The sequence below is a fragment of the Rana temporaria genome, chromosome 3 (assembly GCF_905171775.1).
Source record: "Rana temporaria chromosome 3, aRanTem1.1, whole genome shotgun sequence".
Taxonomy (NCBI): Eukaryota; Metazoa; Chordata; class Amphibia; order Anura; family Ranidae; genus Rana; species Rana temporaria.
The window spans coordinates 493,559,517-493,580,037 of record NC_053491.1 but is presented as its reverse complement, the minus strand read 5'-3'; the positions used below and the strand labels follow the sequence as shown (position 1 = coordinate 493,580,037).

The 20,521-nt window shown below is 44.5% G+C and overlaps 1 protein-coding gene across 1 annotated transcript in view; it reads left to right on the top strand.

Moving 5' to 3' along the window:
- Positions 1–20,295, top strand: part of LOC120933831 (NACHT, LRR and PYD domains-containing protein 12-like) — an 85,255-nt gene extending 64,960 nt beyond the window's left edge. The window contains exons 10-12 of the mRNA XM_040347232.1: positions 9,801–9,971; positions 17,164–17,340; positions 19,580–20,295. Coding sequence (XP_040203166.1) covers positions 9,801–9,971; positions 17,164–17,340; positions 19,580–19,622 — 391 coding nt within the window. The 3' untranslated portion in view covers positions 19,623–20,295. The remainder of the gene's footprint in view (positions 1–9,800; positions 9,972–17,163; positions 17,341–19,579) is intronic.
- The last annotated feature ends 226 nt before the right edge of the window (positions 20,296–20,521 follow it).

The window sequence follows — 20,521 nt, the reverse complement described above, 5'->3', positions numbered from 1 at the left end:
TGTAGCTCTGCTCTATATTACACAGACAGACAACCTACCTGCACACAGAGGTAAGTGTTACCACAACCCCAGTGTTACTATACAGCTGTGTAACTATGTAACAAACCACCTAACCATCTGATCCTGAAACTTCCAAATAATAATTACACAACAAAAATTATATTACAAAGCAAACACTACGTACAACATATGTCTGCTACTACCAGAACCTCAGTGCTGTAAAACGTGTTGCAGCCTAACTTTATACAGGTGATTTCGGCATTGAGACAGGTGAAGCTTCAACTTGCATCGCTCACACTGCATGACACGTGGCTTACTTTTAACCCCCGTCAGAAGGATTACACATTCTTTTCATCGCCTCACAATCGCTATTCGAGGCTGGATTACTTGTTCATTGCCAATCGGACTTGACATACCTAGCAGATGCAACCATTGAAAATATGGTTCTCTACAATCATCAACCGATCACTTTAACCTTACGATTTCCGCTGAAGACGGAGTCCTTTAAGACCTGGAGGCTGGATGCTTCCACTCTTGCAGATCCTACAGTTTTAGAGAGTGTCAGACATGACCTCAATGACTATTTTTCCCACAATGACACACCTGAGGTGTCTCCCATGACACAGTGGGAGGCCCATAAGTGCGTTATACAGGGTCATCTGCTTGCTATTGCAGCTAGGAAAAAAAAGAGAACACCAAGCATTAGTATTGTCCCTTTCCAATAAAATATCTCAGCTGGAAGCTCAACATAAGCTTTCCAAGGCTATCCAGATAGCTTCAGAATTAGCGGACACGCAAACCTTGTTGTTGAAAGAACTCTATAAGAAGGTGCGAAGGAGACATATCTTGTCTCAAAAAGTGTTTTATGAACAGGGGAACAAACCAGGCAAACTATTAGCCAGATTCACCCAAACGCGTACTCTAGCTCATACGATACACCATGTGACTGACTCGGCAGGGACGATCTTCTCCAAAAATGATGACATTGCACGCCAATTCCGTGACTTTTACAGCAAACTCTACATTCTTAAAGCAGAGTCCAGGGACAGCTGAGACCCGCTCCAATCTGATACGGGATTTTCTTAACGTTTACAGCCTGGGGGCCCTGTCAGAGCCTGATTGGACTGCATTAGAAGCCCCGTTGCCCTCGGAGGAATGGACGGAAGCCCTGATAGCTACAGAACCGGGCAAATGTCTGGGTCTGGATTGCTTCTCAGCGCAAAATTATAAATGCTTTCCAGAGATTTTAGCCCCACACTTCTTTAAAGCCTTTAATACTCTGGCCACTGACTGCTTTTCCTCAGATACCTTATGGAAAGCGTACATCACGGTGATCCTCAAGGACAATAAAGATCCAACTAATGTTGCTAATTACAGGACGATTTACCTTTTGAATGTAGACGTCAAGCTTTTTTCTAAAATTCTGGCTACCCCTCTGTCATATCATGTTTCCGGCTTGGATAGGCTTGGACCAAGTTGGTTTTGTCCCTGGCAGGGAAGCCAGGGACAACACCATAAAGGCCCTGAATCTTCACTATTGGCTCATTTCCCCCAACCGAGAGCGGTTCTTCCTGGCGATGGACGCAGAGAAGGCGTTCGATCGAATGGCCTGGGATTACATGGAGGCGGTGCTAGTGGCTCTAGGATTGGGAAGCCATATGCGAGCCTATATAGGTGCACTCTATGTGAACCCACGAGCTAGAGTCCGTGTGAATGGCCATTTGTCGGATGCCTTCCCAATCCATAACAGCACTCGGCAAGGGTGCCCGTTTTCACCTCTCCTTTATATTCTTACCTTGGAACCGCTACTGCGCTGCATCTGGGCTAATCCAAATTTAAAAGGCATAGAAGTTCACCAAAAGGAATACAAGATTGTAGCCTTTGCAGACGACATCCTGCTCTTTCTTTCCTCACCACTGACTTCCCTGCCCAATCTCATGCCTGTACTAGACCTCTTCCAATGTATTTCGAACTTAAAGATCAATCTGACAAAATCGTACGCTTTAAATATCTTGTTGCCGAATGTCCTGGTACGGCAGTGCCAGGCTAATTTCCCCTTTAAATGGGGAAAGGATGCTATCACCTATCTGGGTATCCAGCTCCCCAGTAACTTGGTGACATTGTATGACACGAATTTCCGGTCAGAATTGAAGCTCATACATCAGGACCTTCTGAAGTGGGATGTACCCACCCTCTCATGGTTTAGAAGGGCGTCTGTCTTAAAGATGATGGTCTTACCCCGTCTACTATACAAGATGCAAACTGTCCTGATTCACCTTCCGCCATCCTTTTTTACAGCCTACAGGAAAATATGTAAAGTCGGCTCGTATCAGCTGGGCGAAATTAGTACTGCCTAAAGAAAAGGTGGCATAGGGCTTCCAGACCTGCAATGGTACAATTGGGCAGTTCATTTGTCGAGAGTAGTAGACTGGAATGTGCATACCCATTGTAAAAGTTGGGTGAATCTTGAAAGTCTGATTGTGGGGACTGACCTTGGCTTGACACCCTGGATTTCTAAGCAGAATGTGCTGTCTAGCCTTCCTGCTCACCCACTGGCGGGTGCGACCCTCCAGGCTTTTGATAGGGCTTGTAAAGCCCATGCTATATCAGGCATTAGGAGTCGCAACTTAATGCGAAAATAATATAAATAAATAAATGCATAAATGAATAAATGAATAAAGTGCTAGTGCAAAAAATAGCAAAAAAAAGGGATGATGCCCAAACAGTCATGGGAAAAACCTTTCGGAGTAATTACAACAATCTGCTATTTGGGACCAAACGCTTAAAAAACTTTGTTAGTCCATTAGAATTGCATACTAATCAATTGTTAGGCAGTCCAAAATGAGAGGGGAAATCAACAGCAGAACCCCAAAACATATGAATGTCCAAATAGATGGGCAAAAAACAGTTGCAGAGTAATAAAATGATCCAAATATTGAACAGCCTCTGGTCTCTGGTCAGAAGAAACATATATTCCCACCGAGAGGTAAGTAAGGGTGTGCTCTTACCAGATCCACGATCATAAAAAGCGTGTCGATCCACTCAGGTCATGGAGAAAACTCGGTCACAGCTGACAGGCAGAATATCCTCTCCAATGTGTTTAACGGCTCCACGTCCATCCGGCGAACCAGGGGAAGAAATAGGCTCAGAATGTGAAGTACCGTCAAATATTTATTAAAAATTGTGCAACATATACACAGCGGTACATATAATTTAAAATTGCCGGCTAAAACAAGCAAACAGATACAAATAAAAAACGTGCGCCCGTGCATCCGGGGTCACGTAAAACGCAATGACGTTCGGTGCGTGGCTCCGCCCTGATCGATTTCACCACAGATGGCGTTGTCAAAGGGCCCTTTGACAACGCCATCTGTGGTGAAATCGATCAGGGCGGAGCCACGCACCGAACGTCATTGCGTTTTACGTGACCCCGGATGCACGGGCGCACGTTTTTTATTTGTATCTGTTTGCTTGTTTTAGCCGGCAATTTTAAATTATATGTACCGCTGTGTATATGTTGCACAATTTTTAATAAATATTTGACGGTACTTCACATTCTGAGCCTATTTCTTCCCCTGGTTCGCCGGATGGACGTGGAGCCGTTAAACACATTGGAGAGGATATTCTGCCTGTCAGCTGTGACCGAGTTTTCTCCATGACCTGAGTGGATCGACACGCTTTTTATGATCGTGGATCTGGTAAGAGCACACCCTTACTTACCTCTCGGTGGGAATATATGTTTCTTCTGACCAGAGACCAGAGGCTGTTCAATATTTGGATCATTTTATTACTCTGCAACTGTTTTTTGCCCATCTATTTGGACATTCATATGTTTTGGGGTTCTGCTGTTGATTTCCCCTCTCATTTTGGACTGCCTAACAATTGATTAGTATGCAATTCTAATGGACTAACAAAGTTTTTTAAGCGTTTGGTCCCAAATAGCAGATTGTTGTAATTACTCCGAAAGGTTTTTCCCATGACTGTTTGGGCATCATCCCTTTTTTTTGCTATTTTTTGCACTAGCACTTTATTCATTTATGCATTTATTTATTTATATTATTTTCGCATTAAGTTGCGACTCCTAGCGCAACTCATCTTTTTTCTTTTTACTTTTTGCGTGTATATCACATGTTTAGCGTTGCTGCTGGAATTACTCACTATTTATTTATTCACTTATCCATTTGAAATTCATTTATATTCATTCTCCTAGCGCGAGGAAAACCCCCCCTCTTTCCTTTATATCAGGCATTGACTGCCCGATTACTCCCATCAGAAATAATCCGGATTTCTACCCGGGCTTATCAAAGTATTTCCTTCTAACGGAATGGCCACACACACATTTGCAGGCAAAGCACTTTTTTCATAGAGGTACGTTTCTGACGATACAAGAGCTTGCAACGCAGTCCAACACTAAATCCTTCCCCTCTTGGCCCTACAGGCAAATAAAACACTTTCTGGATCTCCCAATGAAAGTGGCCGACTATGCGAGAAACTCCACAGTGTTAGAATCTCTCTGTTCAAGCTCATCCCCCCAGTCTCATGTGATTTCGGCTCTGTATGCTTCCATGTTCGGGGAGCCGTATTCTTCTCTGAGTGCAGACCATGCATTTTGGGAATTGGCCTTGGACAGGGAGATAGGGGATGCCAGTTGGGATCGTATCCATTTACTCATACACAAAGGCTCTCTGAATGTAAACATACAAGAGAATGGGTACAAACCCAAAACAAGATGGTATAAGACCCCGCAGGTGCTCCATAGGATCTTTCCAACAGTGCCTGAGCACTGTTGGTGCTGTGAACGAGCAGTGGGCACTTTTCACCACATTTGGTGGACATGCCAGTTGATTCAGCCATATTGGCGCAATGTTCATGAAGTGACGACTGCTATCTCTTTGCTACCCCTGGAGTTTACGCCAGCACAGTATCTTTTACACCTCTCCAAAATTCCTCAAAGAGTATATTTCAAGTTCATAGCGATGCATTTGATAAACGCTGCTAGACTTTGCGTACCGGTACATTGGAGGTCCGCGCGGGCGCACTCCATGAAAGAGTGGGCGGCACATGTTGACCACATAGCAATGATGGAGGAGCTGATATCCGCCTCGTAGGACATGATCTCCAGCTTTTCGGCAACTTGGGAGGCGTGGATCACGTTTAAAACGCCCCAAGCATATCAAGATCTGTTACAAAATATCACGTAACTCATTATCTAGCTGCACGATAGTCTGATGGTTCATTCCGGAACTCCGGAGGACTTTGTTGTGAATGGCAAGCAGTGGACGGTGGGGGTAGCAGGTGGGTTTCCCCCCCCCCCTCTTGTCATTTCCCTTTTTTGTTCTCTCTTTTTTTGTTTACCCCTCCTTCTTCCCCCTCTTACTTTTTATGTTCTCTTCTCTCTTATTGGAGTCGGGATCTGGAGGTTGGTGCCGATCATTTGGGTCAGTCCTGTCCTTCAGATTACTGGCCAGAGATGCTAGAATTGGGTAATACAGGACTGCTATGAATAGGCCCCTATATAAAAGGAAAAGCTGCGCTGCAAGTTAAATCAACATAAATGATCAATTATGTTAAAGGTACACAACATCCCAGTGCAAAACTGAAAAAAAGATTTGTGCAAAAGTCCATGTAGGATGTATCATAGAAGATTGCAGGAAGTGACAGAAAGTTCTCCGAATGGGTGAGGCTAAATATCCAGGCAAAAATCTTGTGAATCAGATGACAAATCCTCCACCACTTATGTACCAACTGCTTACCAGAGCAAGAATTAATTCAGGCATGTATAACATGGGTCAATAAGGGTCCTGGATAAACTGCCACTCTCTCTCCTGTATCACCAATCTTCTATGTCAGACCAACTATAAGATTTAGATAAGGGTGTAATGCTGGGTTGTAGCCAGGGATGTCAGGAGTGAGCGCCTGGATACACTTTTCAATAGTGGCGCTGCGTTGGTTCCATCACCGCCGTCCGCCGTGGCCACCGGCGGACGGCGGTGATGGAACCAACGCAGCGCCACTATTGAAGTTGGTACATAAGTGGTGGAGGATTTGTCATCTGATTCACAAGATTTTTGCCTGGATATTTAGCCTCACCCATTCGGAGAACTTTCTGTCACTTCCTGCAATCTTCTATGATACATCCTACATGGACTTTTGCACAAATCTTTTTTTCAGTTTTGCACTGGGATGTTGTGTACCTTTAACATAATTGATCATTTATGTTGATTTAACTTGCAGCGCAGCTTTTCCTTTTATATTGTATTTATGTGTGTATCTTACATATAAGCTGCAGCAGCTTTTTTTATTTTTATTTTTTCCATTATATTTTATATTATTTTTCACATATTTTTATAGTGTCATCACTATCTCACATATTAGACCTGCGCAGTATCTTCCAATATATATATGAATAGGCCCCGTCTGGTAGTTCGGATGGCCTCTGAATGCGTTAGTGGGTTAATGCGAGTCGAGACACGTTCAAAGTGGGAACACATTGCAAGTTTGAGTCTTATATGTTGCTTGTGATGTTATATAGTTTCATATGGTTGTGTCTGAACCTTTGTTTAGACTTTTGTGGATGTTTGCAACCTGTCAGCTACTATTGAGCTTTTTGTATATGGATCCTGTATCCCAGTTGGTTGTATTTCCTTGTATATTTTGTGGAAAACCCCAATAAAATCTTTTTTGAAAAAAAAAAGCCAAAAATAGTAGGTGTTTTATTCTACTTGTCTCTCTATTGTTCTGTTCAGTTTTACTGTATTTAATGCTTAACTGTAATGTTTTATTGTTACTGGCCCAGATTCAAGAAGCACTTGCGCCCGCGCAACCATAGGTTGCGCGGCGCAAGTGATTACTTGCTCCGGTGTAACGAGTGCTCCTGATTCAGGAACCTCGTTACACCGAATGCAGCCTAGGATGTGACAAACATAAGCCTCTTTATGCCTTCACATCCCAGGCTGCATTCTTGCGTTGGCCGCTAGGGGGCGCGGCCTTTGTGATCGGCGTGTAGTATGCAAATTGCATACTACCACCGATTCACAAAAGTTGCGCGGGCCCTTCTCACGCAAGGTACGGAGTTTCCGTACGGCGCCTTTAGCATAAGGTTGCTCCTGCTATAGCAGGCGCAGCCAATGCTAAAGTATAGCTGCGCCTCCCGCTCGCGACGTTCAAATTTAACGTCGTTTACGTAAGTGAACCGTGAATGGCGCTGGACGCCATTCACGTTCACTTACAAGCAAATGACGTCCTTGCGACGTCATTTGCCGCAATGCACGTCGGGAGCATGCGCAGTTCGCTCGGCGCGGGAGCGCGCCTAATTTAAATGATTCCCGCCCCCGGCGGGATCATTTACATTAGGCAGCCTTGCGCCCGGCTGCTTAGCATATTGCCCGCGCAATTTACGGAGCAACTGCTCCGTGAATCGCGGGCAAAGCGCAATATTTGCGTGGGCGCAGAGAAAAAAATTTGCTCTTTGCCCACGCAAATATTGCGCGATTCTACTTGAATCTGGGCCACTGTGTTTTATCGTGTTTGCTTTGCAGGCATGTCATTCAACTCTTATAGTGTACTTTTACTGTGTTTTATTGTTAACCATTATTTGCTTTGCAGGTACACCATTCAGCTGCAGCACAGGTTTATTTATTCTGACAGCAACAGGGTTTGCTCTCTCGATGCGTAAATCCATGACTCCAGCGCTGTAGGAGGTGATTTCACCACCACAGTTAAAAAAAGAGCATATATGCCAAAGCATGGGGACAGGGGTGGACATTAGAGATGGATTGCCCCTATGCGTCAGCATATATTTTTATTTACTTTTCTTGGCAGAGATTTCTTCATCCACATGGATAGATGTCAATGGAGGGAATGGTGAATGTATGCCCATCATTAGAAGTGGGTAGATGCATGGCGGTATTCTAATGGTGGGCATGCCACCGATCGATCAATGTGAATGGAAGAATCTGTTAGGTTCTCTTTTTTTATTTAACCGACAGGCTGCATGAAAAAAAAGAACATTACAATATATGCCCAACAAGGACCAGCGATGTACTGGTTTGTTGCTGGACTTTGAGTGGTTATACCGGAATGATGCCTGCAGGTTTAGTTATCTTGGCATCGTTCTTTCCAGCCGGCAGTCGGGTTTCATGTAAAATCAATCCAAGTAGCTTATTAGCCGCTAGACTGCTTTTACAAGCAGTGGGAGGGAACGTAACCTGTCCCCCCCATGCACGTGCACAAAGGTGAATGCAAGCATTGGTCTTGTGTCATATGTAAGCAGCAATTGCAGCATGCACGTGAGGTATCACCGCAAACTTCAGATCAAGGGAAGTAATTATAGCAGTAAAACTCCTCTGTAAATCTAAAGTTGTAATCTGTAAAGGCTTTTAAAAATGTATATAGTTTGTCGCCACTGAGTGTGTGCGTGTTCGTGTTTGGTATGTACTCAACATAAGATCATCTTTTATATTTCACCAAACTTTTGGCCAATATAGTGTGTTTTTGTGCATTAAGATTAAAAAAATTGTGTTTAAAAAAATCACTGCGCAAATACTTTGTGAAAAGTTTTTTTTCAACACCCACCAATTTAATCTGTAGAGCCTCTGCTTTAATATATATATATGTTTGGGGTTCAACGTAATTTTCTAGCAAAAACTCATTTTATTTTCATGTAAACAAAAAGTGTCAGAAAGGACACGTGGTTCAAATAGTTAGAAGAGTGGGTGATGTGTGGCATAAGCTTCTAAATGTTGAGCATAAAATGCCAGGACAGTTCAAAACTCCCCCAAATGACACCATTTTTGGAAAGTAGACACTCCAAGCTATTTGCTGAGAGGCATGTTGAGTCCATGGAATATTTTATATTTTGCCACAAGTTTCAGGAATTTTTTTTTTTTATTGTCACTAAATTATATATTGCTCACACATGTCATGGGTATACATTCTGCTGCTTCTCCATAGTAAGGGGATAACACATGTGTGAGACTTTTTGAGAGCCTATACATGTACAGGACCCCAAAAACCAATCACTGCCTTCAGGTGTAAAATGGTGATTTTCCTCCTCACTACCTATCACAGTTTAAGAGGCCCTAAAATGTCAAGATGGCACAAACCCCCCATTTAGAAAAGTAGACACCCAAAAGGAATTTTTTCTATTTTTTACATTTTCAAAACTTTGTGACAAAAAGTGAGATCTGCAAAGTACTCAAGATGCCTTTCATCTTGGGGTGTCTACTTTCCAAAATGGTGTCATTTGGAGGAGTTTGTGCTATCTTGGCATTTTATGGCCTCCGAAACTGTGATAGGTAGTGAGGAGTAAATAAAAAAAATGTATGCCCTTCGAAATCCTGAAGGCGGTGATTGGTTTTTGGGCTCCTGTACGTGGCTAAGAGTCTGGAAATCAGAGGGTCTAGTGAGAGACCGGGAGCTCAGTGTTGAAGAACTACAAGTAGAAATTGTAGTGACATGAAAGGAACTGTTTCATTTGAGTTAGGAACTGTTAAAGACTGTTGTCATAGGAGACGGCACACCTTCATTTGCAGATGTGGCACCTTGCTGGGGTCATTTGCAGATGTGGCACCTTGCTGGGGCTTTTCCCTGCACGGCTGTCCTCCTATTGAAGTCTCTGAGTCCGCCAATTAAATCTACAACTACTTAAGGGTGTCCTGGCCCTAACCCTCTTTCCCCCAACAATACAAAAAGTACTGTTAATAGAAATAAAATCTCTTTTACATTTATGAAGTGTCTGGTGCCCAATAACTTTGTCCACCTTATAATATAATATCATGTGTCTGGATTTGCCTCTGCAGGTTGGGTGGATGTGATGTGACTTCCTCTGGCTGTGATGATCTCCGATCCATTCTTATCAATAATCGATCCCTCACCAGACTGGATTTATCACATAATAATCTGGAAGACTCTGGAATAAAACTTCTATGTGAGGGGCTCAGAGATCCTGGCTGTACTCTGCAGAGGCTGTGGTGAGAATTATCCTATAAATGATATAATATTCTGCAGGATTCTGATATAAATCTTATATGTGAGGGATCCAGACGTGTTACCTAGATAAAAGTTATACAAAGACAGACTTCTGATTGGCCGGTTACACTGGGAGTTCCCATCATAGTCCTTCAGGTCACTCACTGTTATTGGCTTTCATCCCCTCCCCCCTCCACTGACTATTAGAGATCAGACTTTGGTTGGGTTTACACTGGAGTTCACAACGGCTCACAGCAGGGGGTCCGGTGCGTCTCCATTCACCATTTCAGGTCCAATTTCAGCCCGAATTTTGGGCTGAATTCGGACCTGAAATGGACCAGAAAATGCACAGGACTCCGTATTCTCTTCATTCACTGACCAATCACCTCACTGAATGTTTAGGTGACAGGGGGCGCTGTTTGGGAGATGTTAGTTACTAAAATAATCTGGTGGTTAATACAAGTGGTGGGTGTAACATAGACTTATTTTGTTCCCAGACATAAATTCCAAACAAATGGTGAATTATTTACTGGCAGTGAGACAAATAAAAATGTGAATAAATTACTGTTGTTAAAGGGTCACTAAAGGAATTTTTTTTTTAGCTAAATAGCTTCCTTTACCTTACTGCAGTACTGGTTTCATGTCCTCATTGTTCGTTTTTGCTTTGAAGTTGCTGTAATTCTGCTGTGATCTCCACACTTCCTGGTTGCCTGTTTCCTTATAACCATCGTACTGGGAGATTTTCACGGTGGTCTAAGCTGTCATTACTGTGTGTCTAAAACTCCTCAGAACCAATCGGATTCATTTTAAAAACAAAACACTGCCCTGGATTTGTTGTTTTTGTTCTGTGAGTCTTCCCGACTCACCTCTCACCCGGAAATTCATGTATGTACATTTAAAACTGAACGTGAAACTAGAGGCACATTATATGATAGATTAAATTCAATTTTTAATCATTTTTTAAAGGAATCAGTTAACTTTTATGTCTCTATACCCTGTAAACAGTCATTTCAGCAAAAAAAAAATTCCTTTAGTGACCCTTTAAGAGTACCAAATAGTCAATGTGAATGGCTATAGGGTTAAATGTGTCACAAGTGAACAAACACTAGCAAACATAAAAAACTCAAAAAAAGGGGAAGAAAACTCCAAAATGAATGGTGGATTTCTTGCCAGTAGTGTAACAACATAAATTGGTTAATTGACTGTCACTACTAATTATTATATATAAGTGTCTCTTAGTAGATTTAGATAAACTTGAAAAAAATATTCTTAATCAATTATTGCCTTTAAGTGCTCACTCACCATAATAGACGATCGACACCCAACGTGCTCAGATAGTGGTAATGTAACCTTTGGACCTCTTTAATGAAAAAGATGGTCGAAATCACTTATGCAGGATAATGCCTGCATGCATATGATACGTCACAGATGATAGATAAACACCTTGTCCTCCAGTATTCAAAGATGACACATGGAACAGAAAAAAACTTCCATAGTGCAACCGGTTTTAAAAAAAATAGGAATAAAACAACATGGGCCAAGTGGCCACTTACATTAAAAAGTGCCCATCCCGGCACTGGGGCTGCAGGCCTGTCAGTATAGCACGGTTTGCTACACCTCCGTGTCCGTGTGATCGCATGCGTTCCACCGTCAGCTGCTCGCTCTCTCCAGAGGACCGGATGGTTGGGCATTCAACAGCGTGACCAGGCTACGCCGCCGACGTACGTTTCGTAACATTACGTCTTCAGGGGGGCGTGCCTGGTCACAATGGTCACGTGTTTATATATGTGCAATGGCGGAAGTGTGATTTTGATTGTCAGTAGTATCAGTAAATTGGAGCGCGGTCCCAGTAACGGATTGAGCATTACATTGAACAAGGAAAAAATCAAACAAATATATGCATACCAGATAATAAACCTAGTATATATTCGACACGCTAATTAACTCTCAAACACTTGCCAGTGCACTGGCTGAACAAAAGGATATTTAAATAGCTAAAACAAACTACATTTTTTTTTATTTAATGTTGATATAGGTTTCTATGTGAGTCGCTAGATGGTGTGCCATTGTACACTTTCAGATGGGAAGAAAATTATATCGACTAATATTCCCCAGCAGTAAGTATTCCTGTTTTGGTGGGTAAGAAACCATTATTATTCACATCTTATATGATCATGGATTCAGGGTATGGTGCCATATTTTGGATTACCATGATTATGTCTCTTTTCTGTCAGGGGTAGACATGGGAAAGGTTTACAGTGATATCCAAATCTTTGGCCTTATGTAGGGGTAGCAAGCCATCTAGCGACCCACATAGGTACCTATATCAACATTAAATAAAAAAAAAATGAGTTTGTTTTAGCTATTTAAATATCCTTTTGTTCAGCGAGTGCACTGGCGATTGTTTAAGAGTTAATTAGCGTGTCAAATATATACTAGGTTTTATGATCTGGTATGCATATATTTGTTTGATTTTATCCTTGTTCAATGTAATGCTCAATCCGTTACTGGTACTGCGCTCCAATTGGCTGATACTACTGACAATCAAAATCACACTTCCACTATTGCAAAGATATAAACACGTGACCATTGTGACCAGGCACGCCCCCCTGAAGATGTAATCTTAAGAAACGTACGTCGGCGGCATAGCCTGATCACGCTGTTGTATGCCCAACCATCCGGTCCCCTGGAGAGAGCGAGCAGCTGACAGTGACGGCTCGCACCAATTTATATAGGCCTCTTATGACGTCACAGTCCCATCATGCTCCGGGTACACAGAGCATGATGGGACTGTGACGTCATAAGAGGCCTATATAAATCGGTGCAAGCCACACACACGGCATTACAGCGAGAGGAAGCGACGTGTCAACATCGAAGAAGAAGAGAAGAACAAGGCGACAGAAGCCCAGCATTACAGCGGGAGGAAGCGACGTATCAATATTGAAGAAGAGAAGAAGAAGGCAGAAGCCCGGGCACCCCCCCGCCGAAGATGTCGAAGAACCCCGGGAGGGGGGCCGCTGTAAAAAGAGCTAAAGAAGAAAGCGCCCCCCCGGCGGAAGAGAACCAGACGGCGGTGAAGACCGTCACCCCCCTTGTCGAAGAAGAAGGCCCCCCCTCGTAAAAGAGCTAAAGAAGAGAGGGGGGCCCACGAAGCTGACTAGTAAATTACTTTAAAAACCCTGTGTAGTGTGTTTTTTTTTTATTCCGCCAAGTGAATGGCTAGGGGTACAATGTACCCCATATTCATTCACCTAGGGTGGGGGGCCGGTATCTGGGGGCCCCCTTATTAAAGGGGGCTCCCAGATTCCAATAAGCCCCCCGCCCACAGATCCCGACAACCAACAGCCAGGGTTGTCGGGAGGAGGCCCTGTCCTTATCAACATGTGGACAGGGTGCTTTGGGGTGGGGGGGCCGCAGGGCGCCCCCCTGCCCCAGAGCACCCAACCCCCCCCATGTTGAGGGCATGCGGCCTGGTAAGGCTCAGGAGGGGGGGGGGCGCTCGCTCATCCCCACTCCTTTCCTGACCGGCCGGGTGGCGTGCTTTGGATACGGTTCTGGTTTGGATTTTTCAAAAAAAAAATGGGACACTTTTTTGCATTTAGGCAGAGCCCTGCTATAATTAGGGGGTGGGGCATTAATTTATAGGCGTGCCATAGCATAAGAGAAGCGTGCTGCGGCAAAAATGGGTGTGGTTTACGCAGAATAGTGGGTGTGGCTTAAATAGGCATGGCTCGAAAGGGGTGTGGTTAGAGTCTGAGATGAATGAGGGATGGAGGGAGAAAGAAAGAAAGAGGGAGAGAAAGAGAGAAAGAAAGAAAAAGCCACGTCGCCTGCCTCCAGATGCCATCAGGTGTCCCCAGCAGAGTCCCTCCTTACATCAGGTGTCCCCAGCAGAGTCCCTCCTTACATCAGGTGTCCCCAGCAGAGTCCCTCCTCACATCAGGTGTCCCCAGCAGAGTCCCTCTTTACATCAGGCATCCCCAGTGGAGCCCCTCCTTATATCAGGCATCCCCAGCGGAGCCCCTCCTTACATCAGGTGTCCCCAGCGGAGCCACTCCTTACATCAGGTGTCCCCAGCGGAGCCCCTCCTTACATCAAGGTGGCAACCATTTTTAAGAAGTCCAGAAGTCGTGTAGCTACAATAGAAATTAAGCTGCTTCTGGGCCCCGCCCCACCCTGTCTGTGATCTGTTATGGAAAGGAGTGGGGCTGGGGGTGGGAGGAGCCGCAGTGGCTTAATTTCTAGTGTAGCCACGCCGATGGCTCCACCTCTATTTACCTTCATGCTACACCACCGTAATGGCAGTGGAGCCGGCCACGTAGTTACACTAGAAATTAAGCCACTGTGGCGCTGCCCACCCCCTGCCCCACTCCTTTCCATAACAGATCACAGACAGGGCGGGGTGGGGCCGCAGCAGCAGCTTAATTTCTATTGTAGCCACATGACTTCTGGTCTTCTTAAAAATGGCAGCCGGCGGAGACATTGGGGTAGATTCACTAAGACTTACGACGGGCGTATCAGTAGATACGCCGTCGTAAGTCCGAATCCCCGCCGTCGTATATTTAAGCATATTCTCAAACTGAGATACGCTTAAATATTGCTAAGATATGACCGGCGTAAGTCTCCTACGTCGTTGTATCTTAACTGCATACTTACGCTGGCCGCTAGGGGCGTGTACGCTGATTTACGCCGAGAATATGTAAATCAGCTATATACGCCTATTCACAAACGTACGCCCGGCCGTCGCAGTACAGATACGCCGTTTACGTTAGGCTTTTTCCGGCATAAAGATAAACCACCAAAAACATGGCGCAGCCAATGTTAAGTATGGACGTCGGAACCGCATCAAATTTTTCAAATTTTACGTTGTTTGCGTAACTCGTCTGTGAATGGGGCTGGCCGTAATTTCCGTTCACATCGAAAGCATGACCATTTGCCGATGTCATTTGGAGCATGCGCACTGGGATATATCCACGGACAGCGCATGCGCCGTTCGCTAAAAACGTAAAATACATAGTTACATAGTTAGTTACATAGTTAGTCAGGTTGAAAAAAGACACAAGTCCATCCAGTTCAACCACAAAAAATAAACAAACAAAATAAAAAACACAATACAATCCCATACACCCAACTCCATACCCACAGTTGATCCAGAGGAAGGCAAAAAAAAACAGCAGGGCATGAGATCCAATTTGCTACAGCAGGGGAAAAAATTCCTTCCTGATCCCCCGAGAGGCAATCAGATTTTCCCCGGATCAACTTTACCTACAAATCTTAGTACTCAGTTATTTTATGTACATTTACATGGGGTCACTAGTTTTTTAAATAGAACACGCCCCCAACCAGCCTATTTTGTATTAGGCGGGCTTGCGCCGGCCCAGTTACACTGCGCCACCGTAAGTTTCAGCGCAAGTTCTTTGTGAATACAGGACCTGCGGCTCAAACTTACGGTGGCGTAGTGTATCTGAGATACGCTACACTGGCCAAAATTTACGTGAATCTACCCCATTGTCTCTGCTGGCTGCCGACCTCTAGCAGCGGTGGCAAAAAAAATTGGGACAGTTGGCAACTATGATATTATCACTGCTTGTCAGTGCGTTTAGCGATCCTCATGGATTTTGCTGCATGGAGATGCATGTGAAGTAGAAATCCCATTATTTCCTATGTGGCCGGCTCCCATTGATGTGCCGCAGTTTAGTGTGAAAGGGAATCTATATGGAGCCATTCACACCTCCAATGTGTGCGTTACCACGTACCCTGCAATGTACCCGCAACAGTGTAACTTCAGACTAGGGATGAGCCCTTTTTTTGTATCAATGACGTTTTTTCGGGAGCAGTGATTTTAATAATGCTTATAGTGAAACAATAAAGATTAACTGGACAGAGGGAAAAAAGGGCACTGCAACTGCTCTGCCTCCATGGGCGGCTCCCGCAGAATAATGCATCTCCTGCTATGAATGCTTTTATATAGCTAAGGGCGGGGCCACCCAGTGACGTAACCGGGTGACCCCGGCCTCCTCTGACGCCAGAGTGTAAAAGGAAAGAATCTATATGGAGCCATTCACACCTCAAATGTGTGCATTACCACGTATATTGTAATGTACCCACAACATTGTAACTCCACACTAAGGCCCAGATTCGCAAAGACTTACGACGGCGTATCTCCAGATACGCCGTCGTAAGTCCGGATGGCCGCCGTCGAATCTGTGCACCTGATTCATAGAATCAGTTACGCATTGATTTGGACATGATGCGAGTGACGTAAGTCTCCTATGCCGTCGTATCTTGGGGTGCATATTTACGCTGGCCACTAGGTGGCGCTTCCGTTGATTTCCGCTTTGAATATGTAAATGAGCAAGATACGCCGATTCACGAACGTACGTACGCCCGTCGCAATTAGTTACGCCGTTTACGTAAGACATACGCCGGCGTAAAGATAAAGCAGATCTCTAGGTGGCGCAGCCCATGCAAAGTATGGACGTCGGAACAAGCGTATCTTTTTACGTCATTTGCATAAGGCGTACGCGAATAGGGCTGTGCGTAAGTTACGTTCACATCGTAGGCAGTGTTCGACGTATCTTAGGCATTCTATCCGACGCATGCACACTGGGATACGTCCACGGACAGCGCATGTCATTTACGTGGGGTCATGCTTTATTTACATAAAACACGCCCACCTCTTCACAATTTGAATTAGGTGCGCTTATGCCGGCACATTTACGCTACACAGCCGTAACTTAGGACGCAAGTGCTTTGTGAATACAGCACTTGCCTCTCTAAGTTGCGGCAGCGTAGTGTAAATACGATACGCTACGCCCGCCCACACTTACGCCGCCCTACGTGAATCTAGGTTTAAGACTTTTCAGGTGGGTGACAACTTATCTCCATTTCACAGGGGAGGTCTAACCAATATTCCATGAAAAAATCCATCCAAATGTCTCCCAAGATCTAATTTTCTAAGACTCTGACCACTGATTATTCATTGGATGTGTCTACGTCAGTTCCTCCCTGGAAAAACATTTCATTTTCTAAGACTCCACCCACTGATCATTCATTGGATTTGTCTACTTCAGTTCCTCCCTGGAAGAACATTTCATTTTCTAAGACCCTGCTCACTGATTATTCATTGGATGTGTCTACTTCTGCCCCTCCCTGGAAGAACATTTCACCTCTCTTTTCTACTTCTCTCTCCAGTATTAGGAGATGTTATGTGACATTACGGTGCTGTGATGATCTTTGCTCCGTTATCTCCACAAACCGAACTCTAATCTATCTGTGGATAACATTGGATGATGATGAGAAGATGTCGGAGTCAGAAGTGAAACGTCGTTGTAAGGTCCTCCGGAATGCCGGCTTCTCTGTGGATAGAGGGTAAGATCTTTTATATTGGAGGAAACACACATACTAAGGCCCTGTACACACCATAGAATCCATCCGCAGATAAATCCCAGCAAATGGGTTTCAGCGGATAGATCCTATGGGGTGTACACGCCAGCGGATCTTTTTCCGCGGATATATCTCCCCTGGGATGGATTCCAGCAGATCGAATATTTGCTGACATGCAGAACATATCCATCTGCTGGAGTCCATCCCAACGGATGGATCCGCTGGTCTGTACAGACTCACCGGATCCATCCGTCCGAAGGGATCCCCCGCATGCGTCGTAATGATTCGATGCATGCGTGGAATTCCTTATATGACAGCGTCGCGCACGTCGCCGCGTCATAATTGCGGCGACGGCGCGACACGTCATCGCCAGAGGATTTAGGCGCGGATTTCAATGCGATGGTGAGTACACTCCATCGCATGGAAATCCGCACAAATCCTTGAGAGGATTTATCCACGGAAACGGTCCGCTAGACCGTATTCGCGGATAAATTCTATTGTGTGTATGGGGCCTAAGTCTTAAGCCTCGTACACATGCTTAGATTTTCGGGTGACTGAACATCCATTTTTTGTGGCATGCTAGTCTCATGTCAAAAATGAAGCGGTTGCTCACAATACGAAAATTTTGGTATGACAGAATACAACGTCAGAGTCTTGCTTTTTTTTTTTTGGTACGAAAACCATACTATAGAAATGAAAATCGGACATTGGGGTAGATTCAGGTACAGCTGCGCACTCCTTACGGAGGCACAGTGTACCCTTTTTACCCTGCGCCTATGCAAATTTTCTGCGCTACGCTTCATTCATGAAGCAGTAGCCACGTAATTTGCGTGGGCGCTCCTCAAAAATGCCCGGCGTAAGGGCACCTAATGTAAATGATCCCGTAGGGGGCGGGAATCATTTAAATTAGGCGCGTTCCCGCGCCGAGTGTAGGGCGCATGCTCCGTCAGGAAACTTTCCCGACGTGCATTGCGGCAAATGACGTCGCAAGGACGTCATTTGCTTCAAAGTGAACGTGAATGGCGTCCAGCGCCATTCACGATTCACTTACGCAAACGACGTAAAATTTAAACCTCGCGACGCGGGAACGACGGGTATACGTAACATTGGCTGCCCCTGCTATTAGCAGGAGCAACCTTACGCGAAACCCGACGGACGGAAACAACGGAAACTGCGTACGCAGGGCTCGCGTAACGTTGTGAATCGGCGTTAGTATGCAATTTGCATACTATACGCTGACCACTACGGGAACGCCACCTAGCGGCCTGCGTAAGAATGCAGCCTAAGATATGACGGCATAAGGAGCCTTATGCCAGTCATTTCTTAGGCTGCAGTCGGCGTATCGAGGTTCCTGAATCAGGAGCATTCGATACGCTGTGGCAAGTAAGCAATTGTGCTGCGTAACTATGGTTACGCAGGCGCAATAGCTCTTTGAATCTACCCCATTGAGTTTACATATGACAAAAATGTTATAGTCTGCACATCCAGCTTTTGTCTGATGAAAAAGAGGAATCGGCTGTCGAAAGCTCCATACCAACGACCTGAAAATCGGCAGACAGCTCTTCGTATGAATTTTTCTATCTGACTTTTGTATCGTGTGTACGGGCCTTTAGAATATGAATAGTAAAATGTAGAGAACATTGGGTGGTGATGATGGAAGGGGGACGTTGTTGGGAGGTCTTCTGACACCCGGGCTGCACTGTAATGAAAATGGAAGGACGAGGTGACAATTTCTGTAGATCCCATTGGAGGTCTCTGTAGTTATACAGATAATGAGAGAGATGATTGAGATTTCCTGTGGCAGTCACACATTTCCCAGATGATGGAGAATTTATTCCTCATCCCAAGTTTTATCATTACAGATGGGGGATGGGGAAATCAGATCCACCAATAAAAATCTTAGTCAGGTCCTACAATCTTCCACAAGGTTTTACCTTTACAGAAAAATAAATACCCCCCACCCCCCACTGTCTATCCAATGCGTCAGTATAACTGAGTCAATCAGATGTGAGCTCTCATCCTGTACACATGACAGCCCAGCACACCCGGCATACAGTATGCTATCCCAATGGTTGGATGGCCATGAGTGTGTGGCCCCTGCCATGGTGAGGGCCCCTCACTTTTCCATCATTTCTTACAGAGCACAGTATAAGCCCCTCCCCCCTTTTCCATCATCACAGCAACATTTCCCCCTCTAACACTCTCACTTTATTCTTCTATGAAGGGATGAAGAAGGCTGGAATATATCTATAGACATAGAAACATAAGAATATGGTGTGTGGGAGCTCCTCCCCCTCTGCAGGTAATATACGGATCTTGATATGAAGAGAATGTCCAGAATGGAATGATATCAGAGTAAAGTGATATGAACTCTCACATTTTATTTTCTCTTTCTGATCCTTAAATCCCAGTAATAATAATCTTTGTGTTCTTTTCCTCTTCTAAATTGTGTTATTTCTGTCAGTATTGCCACTTCCTGTGTTGCTGTGTGACCAGTGCCCCCTTCACCATGCTGATCTGATAGGGACACCCGTGCTTTCATCTATTGTACTACAAGCCTGCGGTGACACACTGGCTGGACTGCATGTCCAGGGGCCCAGACATCAGATCACTGCTACAGCTCCGCCGCCATTTTCATCTGATTGGAAATCGTGGCTGCTGAGCTCCAGCCCCACCTCTGCCCCGCCTCCTCTCTATGAGTGGCATCGGCTCCCACACTTTCAGAGCTGCATGTGGATTGGCTCCTGGATGATGTTCTGTGACAATGGCACAAGGACCAAACATTACAACAAACTTTATTCATACAAGACACGGTCCTGTTGTGTCAAAGTTTACTGACAATACATTTTACTGACTCAATTTTCTTTGGAATATATATTTTATTTTAACCACTTCAATACAGACCATTTATACACCCTTCCTGTCCAGACCAATTTTCAGCTTTCAGCGCTCTCACACTTTGAATGACAATTACTTGGTCATGCTACACTGTACCCAAACAACATTTGTTTTATTTTTTTCTCGCAAATAGAGCTTTCTTTTGGTGGTATTTGTACCACTGTATTGCAATTTTAAATAAAAAAAAATAGAGAACATTTAAAAAAGATATGCGTTTCTACTGTAAAATGTTCTTCATATATTTGGGCCAAAATTTTTACTGCTACAT